General features: G+C 35.4%; 2 protein-coding genes and 1 long non-coding RNA gene across 7 annotated transcripts; 2 read left to right on the plus strand and 1 right to left on the minus strand.

Annotated features, from left to right (window-relative positions):
* Positions 1-1,809: 1,809 nt before the first annotated feature.
* LOC133305138 (nicotinate N-methyltransferase 1-like) lies at positions 1,810-6,917 on the plus strand. The gene is made up of 5 exons (XM_061505272.1): positions 1,810-1,961; positions 3,353-3,742; positions 4,498-4,834; positions 4,940-5,004; positions 6,448-6,917. Exons 2-5 carry the CDS (start codon positions 3,365-3,367, stop codon positions 6,745-6,747), a joined length of 1,080 nt encoding a protein of 359 aa, XP_061361256.1. The 5' UTR covers positions 1,810-1,961; positions 3,353-3,364; the 3' UTR covers positions 6,748-6,917.
* Positions 6,918-8,248: 1,331 nt separating this feature from the next.
* On the plus strand, positions 8,249-9,232 carry LOC133305140 (uncharacterized). The gene has a single exon (XM_061505273.1). The coding sequence runs from the start codon at positions 8,249-8,251 to the stop codon at positions 9,230-9,232; it is 984 nt and encodes a 327-aa protein (XP_061361257.1).
* A 4,559-nt stretch (positions 9,233-13,791) lies between these two features.
* LOC133305148 (uncharacterized) lies at positions 13,792-18,133 on the minus strand. Of its 5 annotated transcripts, none has more exons than XR_009750727.1 (7): positions 18,016-18,133; positions 16,710-16,864; positions 16,541-16,624; positions 16,190-16,286; positions 15,247-16,013; positions 14,669-14,714; positions 13,792-14,023 (listed from the first exon to the last, which is right to left on the minus strand). It is a non-coding gene; the product is annotated as an uncharacterized LOC133305148 (long non-coding RNA). The 5 variants fall into 5 exon arrangements; XR_009750726.1 differs by having other exon boundaries at positions 15,247-16,062; XR_009750728.1 differs by having other exon boundaries at positions 15,247-15,294; positions 15,901-16,286.
* Positions 18,134-25,372: the final 7,239 nt, after the last annotated feature.

The following is a 25,372-nucleotide window of genomic DNA, read 5'->3' on the forward strand; positions in this document are numbered from 1 at the left end:
GGAAAACATATTGGATGGCATATTGAAATAACAAGAGACGAAAGGAACATTGAAATAAATATGTATGTTGAATTGATTCAGGAGAGTACAATATAAAAAGAAATAATAATGGGCTTATCCCATACCTAACCTAAATCGTAATGAAATAAGGAAATAGATATTTACAAATAATAAAGATATTCTAAAGATATTTTTTTCAACATTCCCCCTAAAGCTGGAGCGTATAGATTATAAGCAGCAAGTTTGAACAATAAATACTAAAAAACATAACATCAAAATAAACGAGCAGAGGTTATAACAACTCTACAACTCACCCTAAAGAGAAATAACAAACAATATTATAAGTGAAAAATATTTTTTATCTATTTATAATTATGAGGACAATTATATTACTTACTTATTTAATCTTCTTATCCTTATTACTTTTTTTATCATCATTAATTAAATTTAAATCAATAGTGTTATTGAGTTAATTTAATTAACAATGATAAAAATAATAATGATAAAAAGATTAAATAGGTAGCTAGTATATCAATCCCTGTAATTTTATAATTATATTTAGAAAAATAATTATCTCATGTTAGATGAGATAATTATCTCATGTAACAGAGACAAAAAAGTGGAGTCCATTATTTTATTTTATTTTAAAAAGTTAACTCCACAATTTTATCTCTGTTGCATGAGATAATTATCTGATGCAACATGAAATTAATACATCCCTTATATTTATCTATTATTGTATGATTTCGCGGGCCAGCCGTATCAGCGTATCTTACTATCTCTTATATATTTCGAACATTTTAAGACACAAATAGGGGAAGCGTGAAGGCAACTTATTCTATCATAAACGGCACTTGATTGACGCACACAAACAATTTGGACTGTCGTATATTCCCCTCTTTCAGGTTTCAACATGTGGGTCCTTCTTCCGTTTTAGTTATCTTTTATGAAAGGGATAAAATATTATTAATTTTAAAAGATACAAGTTGTGTTTCTGTAAATGACTTACAGAAAGTATGATCGGTCATATTAAATATGTAAATTTAAAAAAGTTTTTTTTTTCTCTTCAGTCACATCGCTGATGAGTAAAATGAATTTTTTTTTTTTTCAGAATTACCCATTATGACCGATCATACTCTGTGTAAGTTACTAAAAATACACAATTTGTGTCCTTTTGAATGATACACACTAATCCTTTTATCAAATTGTTACGGATAACAATGTTATTAAATCTGGCTTCATCATTTATCCAATTGAGATATTGAGTTATTAGTTTCACTGTAAATTACTAATTGAATCGGTTGATCCGAATGAATATATATAAATTTTTATTTTATATTTAAAATTTTAAAAATATATTCAAATACACATCAGAAATGATATTACTTCAATATAACCTAATATCAAAAACAACAAATCACACACCACTGTTAATGTTGTCAATAAAGAAAAGCAATTCCATCCTCGAAGAAAAGTCTATATATGTCTATTACAAATCACACATCTAAATGTTTTTGATAATCAAAATTAATGGTAAGATATTTCTGGATTACAAATATACTTAGAATATGTGGACAGTAATGAAATAATGCCAATTGCTAAAAACTAGGCCTCACAAAAGGTACGATGTGTAAACAGCAATAGATTACGTTTACGTACACTACTCTCCTTTGATACTATTCCTAATTTCTACTTGTTTTATTCATTTTTTTTCTTTTTCTTTTTCTAAAAAAAAAAATTATATTAATCTTGACCACAATTTCAATACTGGAGGACCCTACCTACGTACATGATTGATAGAATTTTTAAAATTTGACCACACTTTCAGCCTGTCTTTGATCTCTATATCCCGTCCTTCCTTTGGCTTGCCCTGAGGATTGACTCTCCAAAGTCGATTTGATCACTGCAACTTGGGTTCAAGTCTTCATCGATCGGTAGTCTTCCGGTGGAATAGATTTCTAGTAAGTGTCTTCTTTCTTCCTCTTCTAGTAAAGGCGCTCTCTTTTTGGGATATCATGACCCATCCGGTTCAGTGGCAACCAACCGGGTCATTAATTTTTATTAAAAACTGCCCAAGTTAAATTGGGTCGTACCGGGTTTATTATAACCGATTCAATAATTAATTCGGATAGATTATATCATCGGTTTATAGGTTGATCCAACCGGATTGATCCGAATTTTACAATACTGACACCAAAACTAATTTGGAAAGATGAAGTAACATTCTACCAACCATACAATAAAAAAACTATTATGCAAAAAATAAAATTAAGATGCATGATTTCATACATAAACCATAAACTATTCGGATTTTTATTTTATTTTTTTATACGGTTAATAAATAATTAAAAAGAATAGTTGTAATTAAATTACAGTGTAGCTAGAAAAAATTTCAAGTGTGTTTATTTTTTAAAGATTAAACGAGTTTAAATTTAATGTATTATCAATTAAATTTTTTTCCACTATTGTATAATAAAGTTATCAAGATATGTACATATTAATTAGACAACACCTTTCCTCACATCTTCTAAGTTTTAACACCTCGAAATTCCCAGCACATGATTGGTGCCCATCAAAACTTTTACGTACCTCCTCTTAGATAATGGCGCAAGGCAAGAGAAACACATGCGTGAATAGTATTGCTCTTGAAATATTTATGTATGTTTAGCGTAATTTTATTTTAATAATTTTGTAATTTATAAAATAAATTTTTTTGGTAATATTTATTGTATAAAAATAGTTCTTAAAATTATTCTTAATTTTTACTTTTTAGAATCATATTTAAAAAACACATTTCTATTATTTTAATTTATTTTGTGTTTTGATTTTTAACTTTAAAAAAAAAAAGTCTCATTTTATTGATTATTTTATAAAATAGTTCTTTTTTTTCTTTTTTTAGTAAAAAATAGTTATTTTTTTTAAATAGAGCACAATCAAACAAGCCTTAAAGTTATTGTAATTCATCCAATTAATGTAGCTCAGTCGACGACATAAATTGAGTAGGTGGAGGAAAACCTGAGTTAAATTCTTATCAAATATATCTTTGAGGAAGGACAATAAATTTTACTTATGACTAAATCTTGACTCCAAATTAGTCTCATAACTGATCAAAGAATTAAAATATACGAGGATATAACCTATTTGGTCAAAGAAATAATTATGATCGATCTATAAAAAATATTATCGTAATACTTCTTTAATAATTTAGCGCGTGACTAATTAGATGACGGTATAACAATAGTTTTGTATTAAAGGTGCATTAAAGTTAAACCCAAAGTGCTTATAAATTTGTGTTGTATATTCTTCAACTTAGCAGTTAAAAGCACAAAATAACCCTTTTGAGTTTTAACAGGAGTATCAAACAATGGAGATGAAGAAGGAAGTTACCATAACAAGGTCTCAAAACAAAGCGAGGCTTGCCATTTTGGAAATAGCACACATGATGAGTGTTCCAATGTCTCTCGTTGCTGTCATCAATATGAAGGTACCCGACACCATATGGCAAGCTGGTTCCAACACTCCCCTCTCCGCTTCACAAATTCTTTCTCACATTCGTCCCCACGGTGGTGGCGACGCCGAGAACCTCCAGCGCATCCTCCGCTTGCTCACCAGTTATGACATTTTTGCCGAGCACTTGAGCAGCACTGGCGAAAGAAAATACTTCCTCACCGACGTCGGCAAAACTTTAGTTGCCAGTGACGAAGGTCTATCCTACGCGCCCTACGTGCTCCAACACCATCAGGTTAATTTTTGTGTGTGTGTGTGTGTTTTTTTTTTTTTTACCATAAATTTTCAAGTTTGTTAAATACAAAATAATAATGAAAATATAATATGATTACGATGATATGTAAATAAATATAGTATTAATATAATGATATTCATCTCTCACATTAATTACATTCATATAAAAAAATGTGTGCCTCTTTTTTTAAAAAAAATTGGTGGCTCACTTTATTTGTCTCGCAACATAAAGATAATTTTATCTTCTATGAGATAAATATAAAGCGTTTATATATTGTTTTTGTCGCTCTAAACAAAGCGTTTCACTTTTATTTTTAATAAAAAATGGTTATTACATGTGAAATGAGATGAGTGATTAATTTATAGAAAAAAACAGAGAAAAACCACTCCCATAAAATTCCGATTCACGAGGATAGAGCTTGAGTAAGGAATAATATCATTAAGAAGGATGATTTGGTGATGAGGATTTGTTTATGGGTTTTATAAGAGTTATGTTGTAGGAAAAGTGATTGTGTAATGTTATAGAGATTCGTTTTGCGTGCCGTAATTTCTTTTTTTTTCTTTTTCCTTCAAAAAGTATGGACCCCACAAAATGTTGTGTGTATAAGAAAGTTTGTTGTGTATGTTAAATGACAAATGCATACCCCTTTATTTATTGTCATCACTAGACTCACATACTTCTCTCCATTGATACTTCCTTATATTATATGATTCTCAAGTGGGGAATGTTCGTGTTTTTGAGATGTGCATATATAGGATGCGTTGATGCGAGCTTGGCCGTTGGTGGGGGAGGCAGTGGAGGATCCAACGGTGGAGCCATTCGAGAAGGCGAACGGAGAATCAGCAATAGCACATTACATGAAGCAGCCAGATATAATGGATTTGATATATAAGTCCTTATCTGGGATGTCCGTACCCTTCATGAGGGAAATGTTGGAGCTCTACGATGGCTTCCAAGGGGTGAAGACACTAGTTGACGTTGGTGGCAATTCTGGTGTGAGTCTCCGCATGATAATGGAGAAATACCCAAATATACTTAAGGGCATCAACTATGATCTTCCCGATATGGTGGCTCTTGCACCACAGTTTCCAGGTTTGAGCCACTTCCATTTTGGAATGTGTGGGTTTTGATTTGTTGTTCTTATCATAACATTAACCTAGCTACAATTGTCTTGTGGCTTATATATATAAATTGTAGGTATAACTCATATCGGTGGTGACGCGTTTGAATCTGTTCCTGCTGGGGATGCTATCTTCATGAAGGTAATATTCAAGAAAACATTGAAAAACTATATTCCAAAAAAATAAATAATTGCAAAGTTGGTGTTACAAGTAATGAGTAACGTTATTCAACATATTTTCCCTATTATCTCTTAAAAAAAAAAAGACATATATGCAACTTTTTATAAACGGAATCATTAAATTGACAACTTTAAGAACCGATAAATTATATATTTGGAAAAGTATTAACTACACGTCGCTTTTGGCTTCACATATGTCATACCTGTTGATGTGGCATCCACTACTAGAAAAAATCTGTATAGCGACGGAATTGTTATAGAAATTCCGTCGCTAATTTCATCGTCACTACTACTTATATAATTCAAAAAAAAAATTTAACTTAAAAGCACAAAAAACCTTTTTCTCTTTCTTTCTCTCTCTCTATATATATATATATATATATATGACTCTTTATTAAAAAAAAACATACAATTCAAAAAAACTGATAAGAACTTAAAAAAAAGCTTCTCGTAAGAGTATTTGTCAGGCAGGCTCAGGGGAAGCCCATGGCACGGGACCACCATCAATAAGCTAAGGCTAGCCCACCATATCAAGTGGATTCGACACCTTGTCTCAACCCAAAACCTTAAGGTATTGGGTTCATGGGTCCTCTTGCTTATATATACTCCACTTATATTGGGTTCAAGTGTAAAACTCAACATTGATATGCTCCCCCTCAATCGAGAGCCAAAGCCCAAAATACTCAACTCGTCTCCTTGCCAATCACTAGGCTAGCTTGAGTCCAACTCGGCTCTGATACCAAAGTCGACGGGTCCAGGGGGACCCTTTGGCGGGGAACCAATGGGCTAAAAGTTAGCACAATGCTAGCTAGTGTATTCGACATTATGTCTCAACCCAAAACCTTAAAACATTAGGTTCATGAATCCATTCACTTATATTCACTCTACTTAACCATTTACCAATTAATATGGGACTCATCACACATGAATATCCCAACACTTTTGGTTTTTGACTCTTTTCTTCATTATAAAAAAAAGAGTCTTTCATTATAATAGTTTTTCTTAAAACTTGTTTGACCTAACTTCTGCTTATAAGGAGAAAAATAACTAAAAGTAAGAGGATACAAACTGGCATGTAATAATTTTAAATTCTAATTTACTATCCTGTGTTATAAAGATACAAGTCAACGAAACTTATAAAAATAAGATTCACTTGAGTTATATTATTTTAATTTTGACGTATACACAATTAAAATCACAGAAGTTCCAAATCAAATTTAATTCTAATTTTATAACATTTTAAAAATAATTAATTTCCAATTTTTGAGTGTCGATGTTCCAATACGATCTTTTGTACTAAATAATCTAGTTAAACTTTCTCTCATCAAACTTGACTTGAGAAATTTTAAAACATCAATACATGAAATGATACATCTATTCTTTTCCCTCTTGATTGAATTTGCAGTGGGTATTTATAGCATGGACGGATGAAGAATGCAAGCAGGTCTTGGAAAATTGTTATAAGGCACTTCCGGTGAACGGAAAATTGATTGCTTGCGAGCCGGTGGTGCCAGAGCTGACCGATGAGAGTCAAAGAACAAGAGCATTGCTTGGAGGTGACATATTTATCATGACAATGTATAAAACTAAGGGGAAGCATAGGACTGAACAACAATTTAAACATCTTGCCACTTCTGCTGGTTTTCCTCACTTCCGTGCCTTCTATGTTGATCCTTATTTGGCTGTACTTGAGTTTCAGAAATAAGAAGTAGGCTTTCAAGTGTGATGTTAATTAAGCCTACTGAAATCATGAATAGGGGAAACATAATTAGGAACAGTACTGAGACACATATTGTGATTGTTCCTCATGAATAAGTCTTCCTCATTATTAAATTTGAAATTGGGTTCCTCCCTTATCTTATGCTTTTAAATTGTAAAGTGTGCTACTCACTTTAAGTAAAGAAAATTAAAAAAAAAAAATTTCAGTTAGTATATATTTTCATTAATGATTACACAATTTTCATATTATTTTCTATTTTTTAAGGATTTGCAAATGTAATATTGAGAACAACAATTTTTTTGTGTCCCCATTTCTCTCACAAATCTTATAAACAAGAAACGATGTGAAAATAAAGTAACATTTTTGTGATTCTAAATAATAAAAAATATCAATTGAAAATAAAAAAACAACTTTAATATTTAAAAATATTTTACACTTACAATTTAATCCATTAATTTATTTTTATTCAAAATATAGTCTTTAAAATTTTAAATCAATTACTAGTTAAGAGTCCGTTGAATCTGTTTCGGGAGGGCTAACTGACATAACAGTACCTTAAGTGCTCATGTATCCATATTGTTAAATGTCCACTAATCACCTTGACGCCAAAAGCACCATACTAAGAATTTCTGTGAATTTTTTTTCAACCAAAAGCATATTTTTGTCGAATTAATACAGTTAAACACGTAAAAAGGAATGATGAAATCAGTCTCGTCATATATTGTTACACTCAGTCTCGTCAGAAACATCGACGACACTCTTACTCCACGTCAGCCAATATCGTCACACACACTATCGGAACTAGTGAAATAAAATAAAATGAATCCCGTCAAAGTAATTGACGGTATCTAATTGCATGGATTTAAATAATATGGTGTTGGGTTTAACTTGCTTTCTACATTGATAGGCACATTTTTATTACACCTATTTAATTACATAAGAACTTTTCTTTGTAACCAGTTTGTTATTTTGTTAAGCTTAGCTGTCATTGTTAATAACCAGATTAGTTACATGTCACTTTCATTAGTTAGAATAGATTACGTGTCCTTTCTCTTTTCCTTCGTAATATATATACACTGATGTACAGAGTTTCATGTGTTGTTGAATCATATAGTTTCTTTTAGTTTTATGAAATTCTCTCGATTCTTCCAATCTGTTATGGTATCAGAGCTTCTTTTGGAGCTCTGATATTCGCCATTTTCCTTTTGCTTCTTTACTCCTTTTAGTTTTCTCTTTGAGATTCCTTTCGATCTTTCTGATTGTTGAAGATAAACTGTGATGGCGAATCAGAGCTCACCTAAGGTTGATGTTCAACCTGTTGATGAAGAACATGTTTCACACACCACGCATGCAGTTGCAAGCATCAGAAAATTTTTCAAATCCAGGTAGTGCTTATTATCTGCATCCGAACAAAAATCCGTCTCTTGTATTGGTATCCACTCTCATGAATGGCAGAAACTACCATGGATGGGCTAGAGCCATGACCATGGCCTTAATCTCCAAGAACAAGCTTCAATTTGTTAACGGTTCCATCTCTATTCCAGATCCGACAGAGCGAAGGTACGCTGCTTGGGAGAGATGCAATACCATGGTTCTTACATGGTTGCATCGATCCATTGCTGATTCTATTTCACAATCGATCCTATGGATGGATCGAGCATTTGATGTGTGGAGAGACCTTAAAGAAAGGTTCTCTCAATCAGACATATTTCGTATTTCTGACTTGCATGATGAGATCTTTCGTTTGCATCAAGGAGCAAATTCTGTCTCCGATTTCTATACACAACTCAAGATCCTTTGGGATGAGTTGGAGTCTTTACAGCCAACACCTACTTGTAAGTGTGTTAAGCCTTGTTGTTCAATCTCTTCTGAAGTGAGAAACATCAGAGATAGAGACTATTCTATTAGATTCCTAAAGGGACTTAATGAACAATTTTCCCATGTAAAGTCACAAATCATGTTAATGGATCCTTTGCCCCCTATAAACCGTGTATTTTCTTTAATCACTGAGCAAGAAAGACAGATGAATTTGGCTAATGTAATACCTAGTATTCCAGATGGAAATTCAAAGGCATTTTTCCATTCAACTGAACAGCAGTCAAGACGTGGCTACACTCCTGAACAACAATCAGGACGTGCTTATACTCCTGACCAACAATCTGGACGTGGCTACACTCGTGGGGAATTCTCCACTAGGGGAAGAGGACGTGGCTACAGTGGAGGCCGTGGTTACAATGGAGGTCGTGGCAGATCTTTTGTTCCAAGGTTGTGTACTTATTGTGGCAAGACCAGCCACACTATTGATACATGCTTTGAGAATCATGGGTATCCCCCTGGATACAGAGTCAAGGGATTTCACAAGGCAAATGTTGCCAGCACTGATAATATTGAAGAAGTGCATCCATATGTTGATCATAATCAAGTGGCTTCTCTTCAAGGTAAGAAAGAGAATTTTACTCAGGACCAATAGAATGCAATCTTGGAAATGATTCAGCAATCTTTTAAGCCACCACCTATGCAACAGCAGCAAATGCCATCCTCGCATGTCAGTAATATTGTACAAACCAAGGCACTCAATGTTGGGACCAAGGCTGATACAGTTGATTCTGCAAACTCAGGCTCATCTTCAGGTAACCATAATATGGTTCAGTGGATCTTAGACATAGGAGCCACTGACCATATTACTTACTCATTCGGTACTTTAATTCAACCAAAGAGGATTGAGCCAATAGCTATCTCATTACCTAATGAAAGTCAGGTTTACTCTTACTACTCAGGGACTGTTTTGCTTTCTCAGACACTCACTTTGTCGAATGTGCTATTTGTTGAAGGCTTTAGTGTTAATCTGATTTCAGTAACCAAGTTAGCCCAAGACACTAATTGTTCTGTAACTTTTCAGCCCCTTATCTGCACCATTTAGCAGTATCCTTCAATGGAGATGATTGGTTCAGCTAGGCTAGATGGTGGATTATACATCCTTACTCAAGCCAATGATCAGAAGACAGTGAAAATACAAGATAAAAGCTTTACCAATACAGTTACTATTCAACCTTGTTTAGTTGATTTGTGGCACTTAAGACTAGGCCATTGTTCATCTTCTGTAATAAAGTCAATGATGACTCAATTTCCCTTTCTTTCATGTAAAAGTGTTGACAATCTATGTGATACATGTCACTATGCTAAACACAAGAAGTTACCCTTTAATTCAAGTGTTACTGTTTCTGGTAAGGCTTTTGAGTTAGTCCATGCTGATATTTGGGGGCCCTATTCTACTTCTTCAATTCATGGTCACAGATACATGTTGACAATTGTTGATGATCATACACGTTTTACATGGGGCATCTTGATGAAATTAAAGTCAGAAACTAGAACTCATATCCAAAACTTTGTTACACTTATAGAAAACCAATTTGGTGTAACAGTTAAGACTTTTCGAAGTGATAATGGTTCTGAATTTTTAATGTCAGATTTGTTTGCTCAAAAAGGAATCTTGCACCAGACATCATGTGTGGAATCTCCACAACAAAATGGTGGTGTGGAGAGGAAGCACCAGCATATATTGAATACAGCTAGAGCACTTCTCTTTCAAGGTAATATTCCAAAGATATTATGGTGTTATTGTATCCAACATGCCATTCATATCATCAACAGGTTACATTCTCCAGTATTACATCACAAGTCTCCTTATGAATTGCTTTATCACAAGCCACCTGTTATAATTCATCTAAGGGCTTTTGGATGTCTTGCTTTTGCTTCTACACTTCGAGCACATCGAACCAAGTTTGACACTAGGGCCAGAAAGTGTATATATCTGGGACATAGAGATGGGACCAAAGGATACTTGCTATATGACTTGTTTTCTAATGAAATCCTGGTTTCTAGAAATGTTGTATTCTATGAGAGACATTTCCCTTTTGTTGATAGTCAGAAAGATGCTTTTTCAAACTCTGAATCACCTAGAGTGCTACCTACTTTTATCCCTCCTATCTATGACACCAGTTTGTCCAACACTCAACCTAACCCATCTGTCACCTCACTTCCTGTTTCTAACCAGCCCGTGTCACATGTTGGAAACCAACCAGTTTCATTAGAAGCCAACCAACAATCCAGTCATAATCCTACTTTACTTGAAAATCCCATTCTTTCATCCCCTACAAACACTGATTGTGAACCTACAGACACCAGAATTATCCAAGAGTCCATACCAGAATTGTCTACTGGACTTCGAAGGTCAAGTAGAATAAGGATGCCACCTTCTCATTTAAATGACTTCCACTGCAATTTGTCCACAGTCACAGCTGAACATCATTTCTCTCCAGGTACACATATGACCAATACTTTATCCTCTCTCCTTACATATGACAAATGCTCTTCTGCTTATACTGCTTTCTGTCACAACTAGAGTTCTTTTGTTGAGCCATGTACATACTCTCAAGCTGCTAAGTCCAGAGAATGGCTTTTGGCCATGAATGAGGAGCTTGATGCTCTCAAACGCAATCACACTTGGTCTATTGTTGATCTCCCCAAAGGAAAGCATCCCATTGGTTCTAAATGGGTGTATAAAATCAAACACAATCCTGATGGTACAATAGCTAGACATAATGCTCGGTTGGTAGCTAAAGGCTACAACCAAATGGAGGGAGTAGATTATTTTGAGACTTTTTCTCCAGTAGCTAAGCTTACCTCTGTCAGATTGTTGCTTTCGGTTGCTGTTGCAAGGGGCTGGTTTCTTGAACAAATTGACATTAACAATGCCTTCCTTCATGGGGATTTATCTGAAGAAGTCTACATGACTATTCCTCAGGGAGTTGAATCTTCTCACACAAATCAAGTTTGTAAATTGCATAAGTCCATTTATGGACTGAAACAATCTAGCCGTCAATGGAATGCACGGTTGAATATGGAACTCTACAAGCTGGGTTTTGTCCAGTCGAAGGCTGATTATTCTCTTTTCACTAAGAAAGATGGTGATAAGTTTACCTTCCTTTTAGTTTATGTGGATGATATGATCCTTGCTGGGAATTGCTTGGTTCAAATCAAAGCTGTCAAGCAGCATTTGGATGACTTGTTCTGTATCAAAGATCTTGGTCCCTTACATTTTTTTCTTGGTATGGAAATAGCTCGCTCCAAGACTGGTTTAATCTTAAACCATCGAAAGTATGTTCTGGAACTTTTAGCTAAGAGTGGACTCCTCAATGCTAAACCTGCATCTTCCCCTATGGAGCCTTCATTAAGGTTGAAACAGGATCAAGGAGAATTATTTGATGATCCTGCCACTTACAGAAGAATGGTTGGTCGCTTGATGTACTTGACTAACACTAGACCAGATATTTGTTTTGCAGTGCAACAATTGAGCCAATTTGTGGCCAAACCAATGAAGGAACTATATAGCTGCTCTCAGGGTTCTCAGATACCTCAAAGGATCTCCAGCAAAAAGGTTGTTCTTCAGCTCCCAATGCCCTTTGGTGTTGTCTGGCTTTGCTGATGCAGATTGGGCTACATGCCCTGACACCAGAAAATCCACAACTGGTTTTTGTATCTTCTTTGGCACTTCTATCATTTCATGGAAGTCAAAGAAACAAAGCACGGTCTCACGATCTTCTGCAGAGGCAGAATATCATGCTCTAGCTGCTACTACTTGTGAGATCCAATGGCTTACTTATTTACTCCATGACCTTCATGTTCCTGTCCTTAAGCCAGCCAGCCTTTATTGTGACAATCAGGCTGCCATTTACCTTGCCCATAATCCATCTTTTCATGAACGAAGTAAACACATTGAACTAGACTGTCATGTCACCAGGGACAAGCTTACTTCGGGTTTGATTCAACTGTTCTCAGTTTCTACTCTTCAGCAGCTTGCTGATGTCTTCACAAAGGCCCTGACTCCAGCTTCCTTTCATGATTTTCTGTTCAAGTTGGGGTTGTATAATCTCCACCCACCAACTTGAGGGGGGGGGGGGGGGGTATTACACCTATTTAATTACATAAGAACTTTTCTTTGTAACCAATTTGTTATCTGTTAAGCTTAGCTGTCATTGTTAATAACCAGATTAGTTACATGTCACTTTCATTAGTTAGAATAGATTACGTGTCCTTTCTCTTTTCCTTCTTTTCCATTGTAATATATATACACTGATGTACAGAGTTTCATGTGTTGTTGAATAATATAGTTTCTTTTAGTTTAATGAAATTCTCTCGATTCTTCCAATCTGTTATTTTATGTATCTAATTGTATTTTATGTATTTACATAGGAATTTATACAACTTATACTTATATCATCATGATAAATAAAATTAAGATATATTAAATACATTTATGATTATAATATATCAATTTAATATATTAATTCTAATTTTATTTAAAATTAATATATTAAATTAATATATTTAAAATAAAATTAAATCTAATCATGCCAATTATTAAAAAACAACTTTAAAATGTTTTTTTATTTTTAAAATAAAATAAAAAACATAAATGAAATGATAATTAAAATTCATAAAATCTATATTTAATATATTTTAATTTTATTTGTCCTGATGATATAAGCATAAGTTGTGTCAAAATTTTTATATAAATACATAAAATACAAAATTTAAAAGTACATAATACGATAAAGTTTTGTTTTTAAATTTATAGGGTGGGTACATCTTCTCACTACAACAAATTCGGGAATCTGAGGCGGTTTTTAATGGGTTTGGCGGCTGTTTAAACCGCAGCTGAAAATTTTAATGGCATTTTCAAAACCGACTTCGATATTGGCGACGTTAAATCATTTGATGAAATTTGACGTCAATTTTGTTAACCGACGGAACAACAGACTCTGGATAGGATTATAAAATTTTACAATATCGTGGCATTTTTGAACTGCCGTTGATCTTTCTGAAAAATTAAAAAAAAAATATTTAAAATTTACTGTTTCTTTTAAAAATCCACGTAGATTCAGAAGCATAAAGAAAAATATTCATTCCAAATATTTGAATACATATCAATAACTCACATTTAGATAAAATTAAGTTACATAATTATGTTACAAAAATAAGATACAGCCTATTTTTTTTTTTAAAAAAAAAAAGATACAACCCCTTCTCTTGCAAATATTTTTTTGGTGCCATGATAATCTATCTCACTAGATTGTCTCATTAGGAAGAACTTTCAACAGAGGTATCAGATTGTGCTCCCCATTCAGTCCAAAATCCATCATAAACTGCAACATTAGACTTTCTCTAACAGGGGTAACAATGTCTGTGAACCATCTAACAACTGCATGTAAAAGCATTTGGTATTGATAAAATAGTTATGACAAATAAATCTGAACCAATATTAAACAGTAAACACTTACACATATCAAAACAAGCAGAAAAGATTAAAAGATGATATCTCCATGGAGAAAGAAATATCAAAAGATAAAAAAAAAAACAAAATGAAAAGATGCAGCCAGCACAAAAACAATCACCAAAGCTATCTTTTTTTAAACCCCATCCTCCAACAACCAGCTAAAGATGCAATAATAATCTTTAAGCCTATACTAATACACCGATCAGAGCATAAAAAATGGCCTTACTTTATCCCAACTTAGAAATACTTCATAACAAAGTATCAGGAAAATGCCATTAACAAATTCCAATATTTTTGTTGTTTCTCGCTTTGACAAAGAGTACCAGTGGTCAACTCAAGACACATGAACACACACATTTATATGCTAGTGACTTATCATTTCATGGCAACAATAACCACAGCCGTAGCTTACAAATTCGTTCATTACCCAATCAAAGCAAACAACAGCTTGAAAATACTCATAAAAGCAGCATAACGCAAATGATTCTAATAAAACCATGCAAAGTAGATGAATCTCTATAACACAAATTTTATCTATGCTTTCAACTGCCCAGAACCATTCATACATACCAATTAATCTTGGGCATGAGGAATTTCCAAAATATGCAAAGAGTTCCTGCGTTTGAAAAGTACACAGCATAGGCTCATAATGGAAATGAGAAATATCTGGAGTAGTGGAGCAGTTACAAACCAAGAGCAACATAAACTCATCCACTATATGAGGGACAGAGTTTCTTCAAACCAATTCTGAGTCAAAGGGACTAAATGAAGGAACGAATGAATGACAAAATTTAATTAAACAGATCCAATACAACAGTTACCGAAACGAACACAACAACGAATGCTTTCAACCAGAAGAAGCATTTGAAATACTAAAGTTCAACATCAAAAAATTCTATCAACAAAATTCTAAGTAAAATAATAATAATAATAATAATAATAATAATTAAGAAAAAGAAAGAGTTATGTTAAGGAGTTCATTGGAATAATCCCCCAAAGAACAGGAACCAAAGAATTTCATAGTACTCAAAACAGAACCAGATATAAAATACTAAAACCAAAATTATCAAAATCATAAAGTAAAATATAAATATATATATATATATATATATTAAAATATTGAGAGAGCAGAGTATAAGTAAATTTACCTCACCCACATCCTCTTAGCACCTCCGCTTAAGAATCCCACGTGGATTCTACCATTCAAGGCACCAACAGCATCAGAGAAAATAAAAATTGAGAGCCTTTAGGACTCGCACTATGTGAAGTCAAGAAAGGTAACTAGAACTAAAACCAATAATAATAATAAAATGCGTCGAGAGAGAAAACAAAAAGACTTTATGCAGCTCAGGGATATGTTAATTGCTAAATATAGGGTTGGTTTTTAAAACGGCCATCAAGACATCGCCTCCGTATCCAGGTTTTCTTGTAGTGGATCTTCTTACATATACGGAAGGGTTACTTTTATGAAATAAATATTTTAATAATTTTAAATTTCTTAACTAATTTTTTCTAATATTAATTATACATAGATATAGTTAAACATCAGTGCATTGGGCCTTTATAACTATAATATATATTATGCAGCTTTTTTGATGCTTTTTTTTTTAATTTATTCCCTTGTCAATCTTTCCTTAATTTCATTATAATCTAACTACCAAGTTTCCAATCCTTTTATTTTTAACACAGCTTTAAGATACTGACTCATTAATTAGCCATCAGCCAAGCTATATTATGCTACTACCTTCAGACATATCTAGATTCTTTATACTAGTTTTTATAACATCTAAATAAAGTCGTACCTCATGCTATGATTCACACACACATGCTGTACTCTATGTCTATCTCTTTTTGCTTTTACATCTTGCTCAAAGAATCTCTCATCTTTTTCATCTTCAACAGGAATAGGGCCAATCTGATATTCCAAACATCATCAATTCAAATGATCTAACATGTTCCTCAACCTTCCATGTCAAAAGTAAGATGGTTAATCAAGTTTTACTTTTTTTCCTTTTCATTATTCTATCCAACAGTGTAACAGTCAAAGTTGACAAATATATTTAAAGATGACCCGAGGAAAGGATAACATACAATTGAATGTATTTGTTGGGGAAAAGGAATGTATTTGCTGCCGGCTACATGACCACCTCTGATTCCCTTTTGGAGCTCGGGTGCAGCTCCATCAAACCTGCCAAATGAAAAAATCTCCATAAATCCAACAATCACACATCAAAAACAAAATGAAAAGATGCAGCCAGCACAGAAACAATCACCAAAGCTATCTTTTTTTGGCATTATTCACAGTGAACTAGTGACCGATTTCAGGAGGCAGATCTTTAAATGGCCGCAAAGAAACTGCCATTGTACTCCATTTTTACTGTAGTGATAAACACAGTTTAATGTTTTCCAATCAGAAAGATAACAACCATAGAGCTTACGCACCCATGGAAGGTAGGCAGCAGTGAAAGTAAAGAGGCCAAGGAAGCTCATATGAGTAAAGGGATTTTGTTTGCTCCATACGTAAACCTGAAAAAGATCAATTAAGCTTTAACATGTGACAGATTTTAACATGTGGACTCAATTACCAAAAATATATAAAAATGTGACTCACCATCATATATCATCCCCCCAAGAAGAACAATTCCAGTCAAGTGGCACCAAATAAGAGTATGTAAAATAAATCAGCAGTTCTCCCCCGAAACGATTTCTCCTCTAGAAGCTTGCAGTGCCGAGCAAGAAAAAACATATGAAACAAGAAATCCAAGTCTGCCAAATCAATAAGAAAATACCATGTCAAAGTCAGATGTATGATTCACAATTTACAAAGTCTCATCGATTCCTGTTCGCTAATCACATGTCAAACAAAAGACCAGTTCATACATATAAAGCAAATACAATGAGCATTCTCTTCTTCGTTCAGCACCTTCCATGATCGTCAAATATTTTCTCTAACTTTATGTATTGTAGAGCAACTAAGGTAGTCTCTAGCATGTCAAGCCCTGCCTGGTTATTTTTGTGTCAAAATAATTTCATAGCACACGATGGAGAAAGAGGTCAGAGAAGGATTCTTGAGTCAAAATCAAATAAATTCATGGAAAAAGGAAAGAAGAAAGAAACTGTCAGCTTTATTCAAAGTTGATTGAGAAAATAAGGACATATATAAGGACAGTTGCCTGCACATTTCACCCCTCACATTTCTTATATCACTATCAAAGCTCAAGGTGTGGTGGGACAACAATCAATTTTGAACTTAAAAAGCATACAATTTGATGGAAACTGCTACAGACAATGATATCTTGCTATTAACAGCGGGCCTCAATAGTAATAGAGATTCAGAGAGAGAGAGAGATAGAGAGAAGGGCATAGAGGCATTGAATGACCTTGCATGAGAACAAGAGAATGGGAACAACTAAGTTGCAAAGGTAGTGAAGTTTTTCCTTTTCTCCACATATGTTACTCTATCTACCGACCCTCGCTCACAATGCAACAAATCTTGTTTTAACGAGTTGTCACAAAAATACACTAAAATTAAATAAAAATTATATGCACGGAAAAACCAATAATTGAACGGACGAATCTGTATCAGTCCAAACTGAGAATCTTATAGTTGAACATCTTGATTCCCATATATGAAACTAGAAAATATTTTGCAGTTTAAATCATCTAACTCGTCAACACTAGTATTTCGTCAAATAAACTACTCTTGTACTTCTCCATTCAATTAGACTCAACCATTATCTTCATTATCCAAACATTACGCCAAACTAATATACACACATTTTGAACCTAAGCCTACTTAGCTTGTGATCTTTAACAGCATAATGTCGTTCCACAGTATTGTTTTATTTAAAAAATCACAACCAAAAATCTCAAACAGAACAACAAAATTGAGAACAAACAGTAGAAGCAATACGTACTTCTTGAAGCATAGCCCCATTCGGCCCCACTCGGCATATAAAAAACACGAATAAGCGTGCCCCTGGTGTAGGTGGTGGCAAGGAACTTCCCATCAAGCGTGATAGCTATCATTGAACCATGAGCGAGCCAAAAATAAATTATTCTTCTTCTGCACATTCTGTACTATAGATTTCAAAAATATAAGCAGAGCCCAAAATAATTCCAACCCAATTACAAGGTTCAAAACCTGTACCTAACCCTTGTGCAAGCCGGGGCACGCCAGCACAATCGAATCGGCCAGTTGCGAAACCGTGCAGAGCCCCTTAGGGTTCGAAATCGTTGTTTGCACTAGCTTGAAGTCCGCCATCGACGAGTGCCATTATATTGCTGTGGAAGAGCATCTCGACGTGGTTGATTCCGCTGCTGGAAAAGTCGCAGCGGAAGAGCTCCAGTGAAGACGCAAACATTTCTCTTGAAGGGGTCGCAGTTGTAGACGCAAAAGCCGGTATTGATTGAATGAGATTCGGAGGAGTGACATGGGAGATTCCAGTGAAGGAGTTTGAGTTTGAGATTGGGAAAACATTGTTGAATGGAAATTAAAGGTTTGGGATACTTAGCTTTAAGAGAGAGAGAGAGAGAAAAGATCTGTTGCGAAAAAGGTGAAAAAAGAAATAAAGAATATGCATCTGTTGCGAAAAAGAAAAAGATGTGCCAATGGATACTTAGCTTTAAAAGAGAGAGAAAAGACTGGGGGCGCTGTTAATTGTTATATTTAGGGTCAGTTCCTAAAACAGCCATAAAGACACCGCCTTTGTGTCCTGGTTTTCTTGTAGTGTCTGTTGATTTAACATAGATGATATTATATAATATTTTAGAAACTTAATGATACACAATGTGCAGGTCGTGAACAGTGTGAATATAATTAGATACGTCAAATACTTTGACGGGATTCATTTTATTTTATTTGCCTTCAGAATTTGACGTCCCTTAGCAATACATGACGGGACTGATTTCGTCTTTTCTTTCGATGTGTTTGACTATGTCAGTCTGACAAAACTTATCAAATATACTTTTAGTTGAAAAATCTTTCACAAAGTTTTTTAGCATGGTGCTTTTGCCCACCTTTCCTCTCGAGCTTGAGATATTGCCCTTTTGTTTCCACCTATGTTGCTTTGGACTGTACACTAAAATCGTAGAATTGTCAAAATAGGTAATCCTGTCCTAATAGGCTCTAGCATATGTAGATTAAGATAAAAAAGTTTGCAAGCTCAAATGACCCACAATATTAAAATTCCGCATAAGCCAAATATAATATTATTAACCTAAAACATTATTTATGTGCTTTGAAGTCTAATTATATTATAATAAATATATATTTTAACAATGCATAAGATTTTTGTTTAAATTTTAATTATTGCTTTGAACTATTTCAATTGAAAGATATTTCCTTATTTATTTATAACCATATACTTATATTTTATTCATTATTATATGATATTCGCAATAAAATATAATTAACTATAAAATTAATATATATATATATATATATTAAATACTATTTAATACTAAAAAACTGCACTTATATTAAAATTTAAATAATATTAAAGAGATAAACTTGTATTAAAATATGAATTTGCATTGTCTGAGTCATCCAAATTTGAATCCAACAGTCTAGAATGTTAAAAAAAATATATTATATATCTAGTAATTAATAATTAATATTATGCGAAAGAATAAGTTCATAGGAATCAATTCTCTCATATCTATTTTATCGTCATGTGCATATCTCACCAAAGAATTGACCCATTTATCTTAAGGATGTAACTGAAAGTCTTCAGCTCTGGCGGAAGATGTTAAACGCTTATAATGGCTTTGCCCCTCCAATGTTTGTCTGCCTTTTAAGATGATTAAGATTGAGTTATAAGAAAGTATTGTTCTAAGGTGTAAGGTGTAAGATGAGTTCAGATTTAATGTTACTCTAAGAATTAACTTAAGGATTATGGTATAGAGAATCAATCCTTTTGTAAGAGATATGTATATGAGTTAATGATGTATATTATGTGTTAGGAACTCGGTTTCCTCAAATCGGCTCAGGGGCCTTTTGCGGAAGTCAGTCAGCAAGATCCTGATCTCGGATCTCGGCAATACCTCAGCCTGAACTTCACCAGGTTGGGCAGCGCAGCGGAAAAATCAAAAACGAAAAATCACAAAATAGGAGAGAGAGAAGAAGAACACAATAAGATTTAACGTGGGAAAACCTTTTTCAATGAAGAAGTAAAAATCCATGGGACCTAGTCTAGATCAAAAAATCCACTATGAAAATAATGGTTACAAAGAATCAAATATACCAATGTGGTGGTTAACTCAACCTCTCCAACAATGGTGATAATCAAACTACCCTAGAGATGTTTGACTCAAACTCTCTCTAGAGATCTCTCAAATGCAAAGCATAAAGCTTTGCTCAAACAATCAAATAATTATCTCTCAAATTTTCTCTCTTATTCACTTAACCTAGCCTCCACCCACAACTAATGAATATTTAGAGGAGGTGAGATCTAGGGTTAGGGTTTTTAGGAAACTCCTCAATGGGCTTGGGCTTAGCATTGAAGGAGGAAGCGCAACAAATCTCCCCCTCCGACTTCAATGCGTCGACTTCAGCATCAACCCGGCTCCTTCACAGCAGTCTTCAAATTTTCTTACTGGAACCGGCTTTGTCATCATGTCGGACCAATTTTGGTCAGTGTGCGCCTTGACGAGTTCGAGCTCTCCACCTTCCACCACATCCCTGATCCAGTGATACCTCACATCAATATGCTTGGTGCGGGATTGATAGGTCGAATTCTTCGCAAGATGGATTGCACTTTGATTGTCACAACCCAGCTCGTACTTGTCTTGATCATGGCCGAGTTCCATGAGGAACTTCTTCATTCACAACATCTCTTTGCTTGCCTCAGTAGCGGCAATGTACTCAGCCTCAGTTGTCGATAGTGCAACACATTTCCGAAGTCTTGATTTCCAAGGGACAGCTCCTCCGGCAAATCTCATCATGTATCCCGTCGTCAATTTCCTCGAGTCGGAATCTCCCTCTAAATCAGAATCCGAGTAGCCTTGCAACTCGGCTTTGCCTTCTCCAAATCTGAGACTTAAGTCGGTCGTACCTCGGAGGTACTTGAAGATCCACTTCACTGCTTCCCAGTGCTCTTTGCCAGGGTTTGACAAATACTGGCTTACCATTCCAACAACATATGCCAAGTCGGGTCTAGTGAAAACCATTGCATACATCAAGCTTTCGACAGCGGATTGGTACGGGACCTTCATCATCTCATCTTTGTCTTCATCAGATCTCGGACATTGCTTCTGGTTCAACTTTATGTGTCTGGCAAGGGGGGTGCTCACAATTTTGGCTTTGTCCATGCTGAATCTCTTCAGAATCTTCTCAATATATTTCTCTTGACTCAGCCACAGTAGCTTCTTCTGTCTATCTCGGATGATCTTGATTTCGAGAATCTGCTTTGCAGGGCCGAGGTCCCTCATTGCGAAGGATGAGCTCAACGCTTTTTTCAGGGCGGCTATCCTCGATTTGTCTTTCCCTACAATAAGCATGTCGTCAACATATAACAACAAAATCAGGAAATCTCCTGCCTCACACCTCTTCACAAATACGCAGTGGTCGGCTTCTGTCTTCTCAAACTTGTGATCTGTCATGAATGATTCAAACTTCTTGTTCCACTGCCGAGGTGCTTGCTTCAAGCCATAGAGACTCTTCTTCAACCGACATACCAAGTCTTCTTGGTCTGGAGCTTGAAATCCTTCAGGTTGCTCCATATATATCTCTTCTTCTAAGTCACCGTGAAGAAATGTTGTTTTAACGTCCATTTGTTCTACCTCGAGGTCCATCGAAGCCGCCATGGCTAACACGGTTCGGACCGAGGTCATTTTCACCACAGGAGAAAAAATCTCCTCAAAATCTACTCCTTTCTTCTAATTGCAGCCTTTCACTACAATCCAGGCTTTGTATCTCGGCTTCTGCCCGTTCTCTTCATTCTTGATCTTGTAGACCCATTTATTCTACAGAGCTCGTCTTCCTTCTGGCAACTCGGTCAGCTCATAAGTCTGATTCTTGTGTAGAGACTTCATCTCGTCTTGCATTGCCTTTTTCCATTCTTCTAACTCTGAGCTCGCCACAGTCTCATAATAACTCTGAGGCTCACCGTCTTCAGCAACAACGGTGTATTCATCAGATGGGTATCTCGTAGAGAGTTTTCTTTCTCGAGTTGGATATCTCGGCTGTTCTTCAGCTTGAGAACCTGGTTCATCATTCTCATCCCGAATCTCATCATCAACTCGGACCTCAGTGTCTTGGTCATCTTTAGCTTGTTGCTGATCATCGTTTTCTTCATTTTCATGATTTTCTCCCCTGCTTCAGCTCGAACAGGAGGATTGGGTTCTTCACGTCTGACAGTAAGTCGGACTTTGGGCTTCGAGATGTCATGAATGTTCTCATCTTCATGAAAGATCACATCTCGGCTTCTCACTATCTTTTTATTGATTGGATCCCAAAGTCGGAACCCGAACTCACATCTCGGCGAACCAAGATAGATGCATTCTTTTTTCTTCGCATCGACTTTTGCCCTTTCATCTTTAGGGATATGCACGAAAGCTCGACATCTAAACACCTTCAATTGATTGTAGGCCGCTTTCCGACCTGTCCAGACTTCTTCTGGAATTTCTCGTTCAAGTGGCCGTGATGGTGAGAGATTGATCAAGTCAACAACAGTTTTGACGGCTTCTCCCCAGAATGATTTCGGTAACCCGGCATTGGATAACATGCTTCGTACCTTCTCTTCAATAGTTCTGTTCATCCTCTCAGCCATTCCATTCAACTGTGGAGTCTTGGGGGGCGTCTTCTCAAGTCGAATCCTGGCCGCTCTGCAGTATGCATCAAATGGGCCGCAATACTCACCACCATTGTCAGATCAGACCACTTTCAATTTCTTGCCAGTCTCCCTTTCAACCATTGCATGGAATTCTTTAAAGGATTGGAGTACCTGTCTTTAGACTTCAACAAATATACCCACACTTTGCGGGAGTGGTCATCAATAAATGAAACAAAGTACTGAGCTCCTCCAAGGGATCTTTCCGAAATGGAGCACACATCAGTATGGACGAGGTTAAGAATATACCTGCGTCGTCTAGGTTGATCCGGTCTCACAAAAGAAACCCGGTGCTGCTTTCCAGCTAGGCAATGCGTGCAACTCTCCAACGCTTGGCCTTTCAACCCGGTCAATAATCTTTTCTTGTTCAGGATCTGTAGCACTTTCTCGCTCATGTGGCCGAGGCGTTTGTGCCATAGCTCCAAGCGAGGTTCATCTCGAACAGAATTGGCTTCTCCGCCATTGATCTTCCTTGCATCAACCTCGGGCCACGACCAAGTTGTTAGAATATGGATGTCCTAGAGACAATCTTTTGATTAGATTAGGACATATGTGGACCTTTTATACTGTCGCAAATAAATAAAAGCAATCTTTATCCTGTTTCATATTTTGTCTCAATATTATTGTTAATATTTTATATGAGTAACTGGATAAACCCCTTGGAATAGAACAGGTATCTCTTGAGTATCTGTGATGAGATCACGATCATGAGGATTCAAGGATACCACACGTTTATTCCTAATTTTATGTTCCTAGTCTAGAGACACTGAGAATGGGGATCAGTGATCTCGGGTAAGACTAGAACGACTTATCTACTTGTATTTGGATACAAGGTAAAGACCTCATGTGCTACAGATATGGAGATGTCTTAGCTAAAGTCGTGGGTGGACCTATAAGGGTATAGCTCGCACTGAACAGACCCACAAAGAGACTCTATGAGGAAATCTCACAGATAGTATGATTAGAGTAGTCTCTTTATATTTGGGTATGTCTTTCCTTAGACCAGAAGTTATTACCTAGATTGTGTTCTAGAAGGCATGCTTTGATTGTATACCTCGTCTGCCTGAAACATGGAGACTCATAGGTACACTGTTGGGCTTGTCCTGAAAGAGCACAGAGCTAGGGTGATAAGCTGAAGGAATTCGTCAAATATCTGTGAGAGATTAGGTTATCTGTAAACCGGAGAAATCGGGATGAAATTTACAGGGACTCGGGAATCTATGCATAGTAAAAGAGATCATGAGATGATCTGCCTTTAGAGTAAATAAATTGAAGATTCCCTATTTCGAATAAAGCTTACCCTAAACCGCAAGGGTTGATACGTTTCCTTACCCTAGATTTTTGGGAAGGTAACCGAGACGAAAGGAAATATAAACGGCAACCAAATATGTGTAATAGAATGATCAAGTCATTAATCTAACTAGCTCTGGGGCAACAAAGCATTGCTAGTGCTCTGTGTTGTCATTAAATGGGTTGTGGGCTTGTTGGGCCTGGGCCCATTTATGTCAGTGGCTATGTTGGACCTAATGAGTCACACACTAACACCTTATTGTCATGATGATCTGGCATTAAAGGTATTGGGTCTAATAATGGTTGTTAGCCCAAGAAGAAGTTTGGAAGCCCACTAAAGGAAAAAGGGCACATGGATCATGTAATGGGCTTGGATGATCCAAGACATTACTAATTAATTTAATTGGTTAAATTAATTATCAAATATTTAAATTTTGAATTTTAAATTTGAAATTTGAATTTTGAATTTGAAATTCGAATTTTGAATTTGAAATTTGAAATTTGAAATTTGAATTTTGAAATTTGAATTTTGAATTTGAATTTTGAATTTGAATTTTGAATTTAAATGTTTGAACGTTTGAATTTAAATGTTTGAGTTCGAATTTGAATTGGCTGTGAAAAGTTGTTTCATAACAAAAGGATAAGATGAGATCTTGTTGGAACAAATCCCTTGTATCATGAGGAGATCTTTGGAGATCATCCAAGGTTGAATGGGGCACCACTTTTGGTTGGATATGAGTGTCATCTTGTCAATCAAACAAGCTCCAATCAGATTTGGTTGTTGAGAGAATCAATGAGCTAGTTGGTTCAAACTTGAATGCAACTGCTCAACGTATCTGGACCCCTTTTGGGGCTGAATGGTGCGCATAGATAGGATGGTCATATGATGACCACTAGGTCAGAATCTTGACTAGATAAAGACCTAGTCTCATGAGGATTCAAAGAGAAGGTTGTTGGGAATTTTGAATTGCAACAACTCCACCTTTATCTCCTCTTGTTGTGCGCCACTTTTAATTTGATTTGAGGTGAAAATTTTGAATTAACTCTCTCACTCTCTTGTGCGCATAGTAGGGGTAAGTTCTCCTTAAGGTTTTCAGAAAAAGACCTAGCCAATTCTACTTCAATCCATTCCCACTCTTGTGAAGGTTTCATG

Source organism: Gastrolobium bilobum, unplaced genomic scaffold (assembly GCF_033153095.1).
Source record: "Gastrolobium bilobum isolate Gb01-03AN ecotype WA unplaced genomic scaffold, APGP_CSIRO_Gbil_v1 utg1095, whole genome shotgun sequence".
NCBI classification, from domain to species: domain Eukaryota; kingdom Viridiplantae; phylum Streptophyta; class Magnoliopsida; order Fabales; family Fabaceae; genus Gastrolobium; species Gastrolobium bilobum.

Bases quoted from the DNA above. Each gene is read 5' to 3' on its own strand.
- LOC133305140 (XM_061505273.1), top strand. From the start codon at position 8,249: ATGGCCTTAATCTCCAAGAACAAGCTTCAATTTGTTAACGGTTCCATC.
- LOC133305138 (XM_061505272.1), top strand. From the start codon at position 3,365: ATGGAGATGAAGAAGGAAGTTACCATAACAAGGTCTCAAAACAAAGCG. The intron at 3,743-4,497 runs GTTAATTTTTGT...GTGCATATATAG, and splicing joins ACGTGCTCCAACACCATCAG to GATGCGTTGATGCGAGCTTG. The intron at 4,835-4,939 runs GTTTGAGCCACT...TATAAATTGTAG, and splicing joins TCTTGCACCACAGTTTCCAG to GTATAACTCATATCGGTGGT.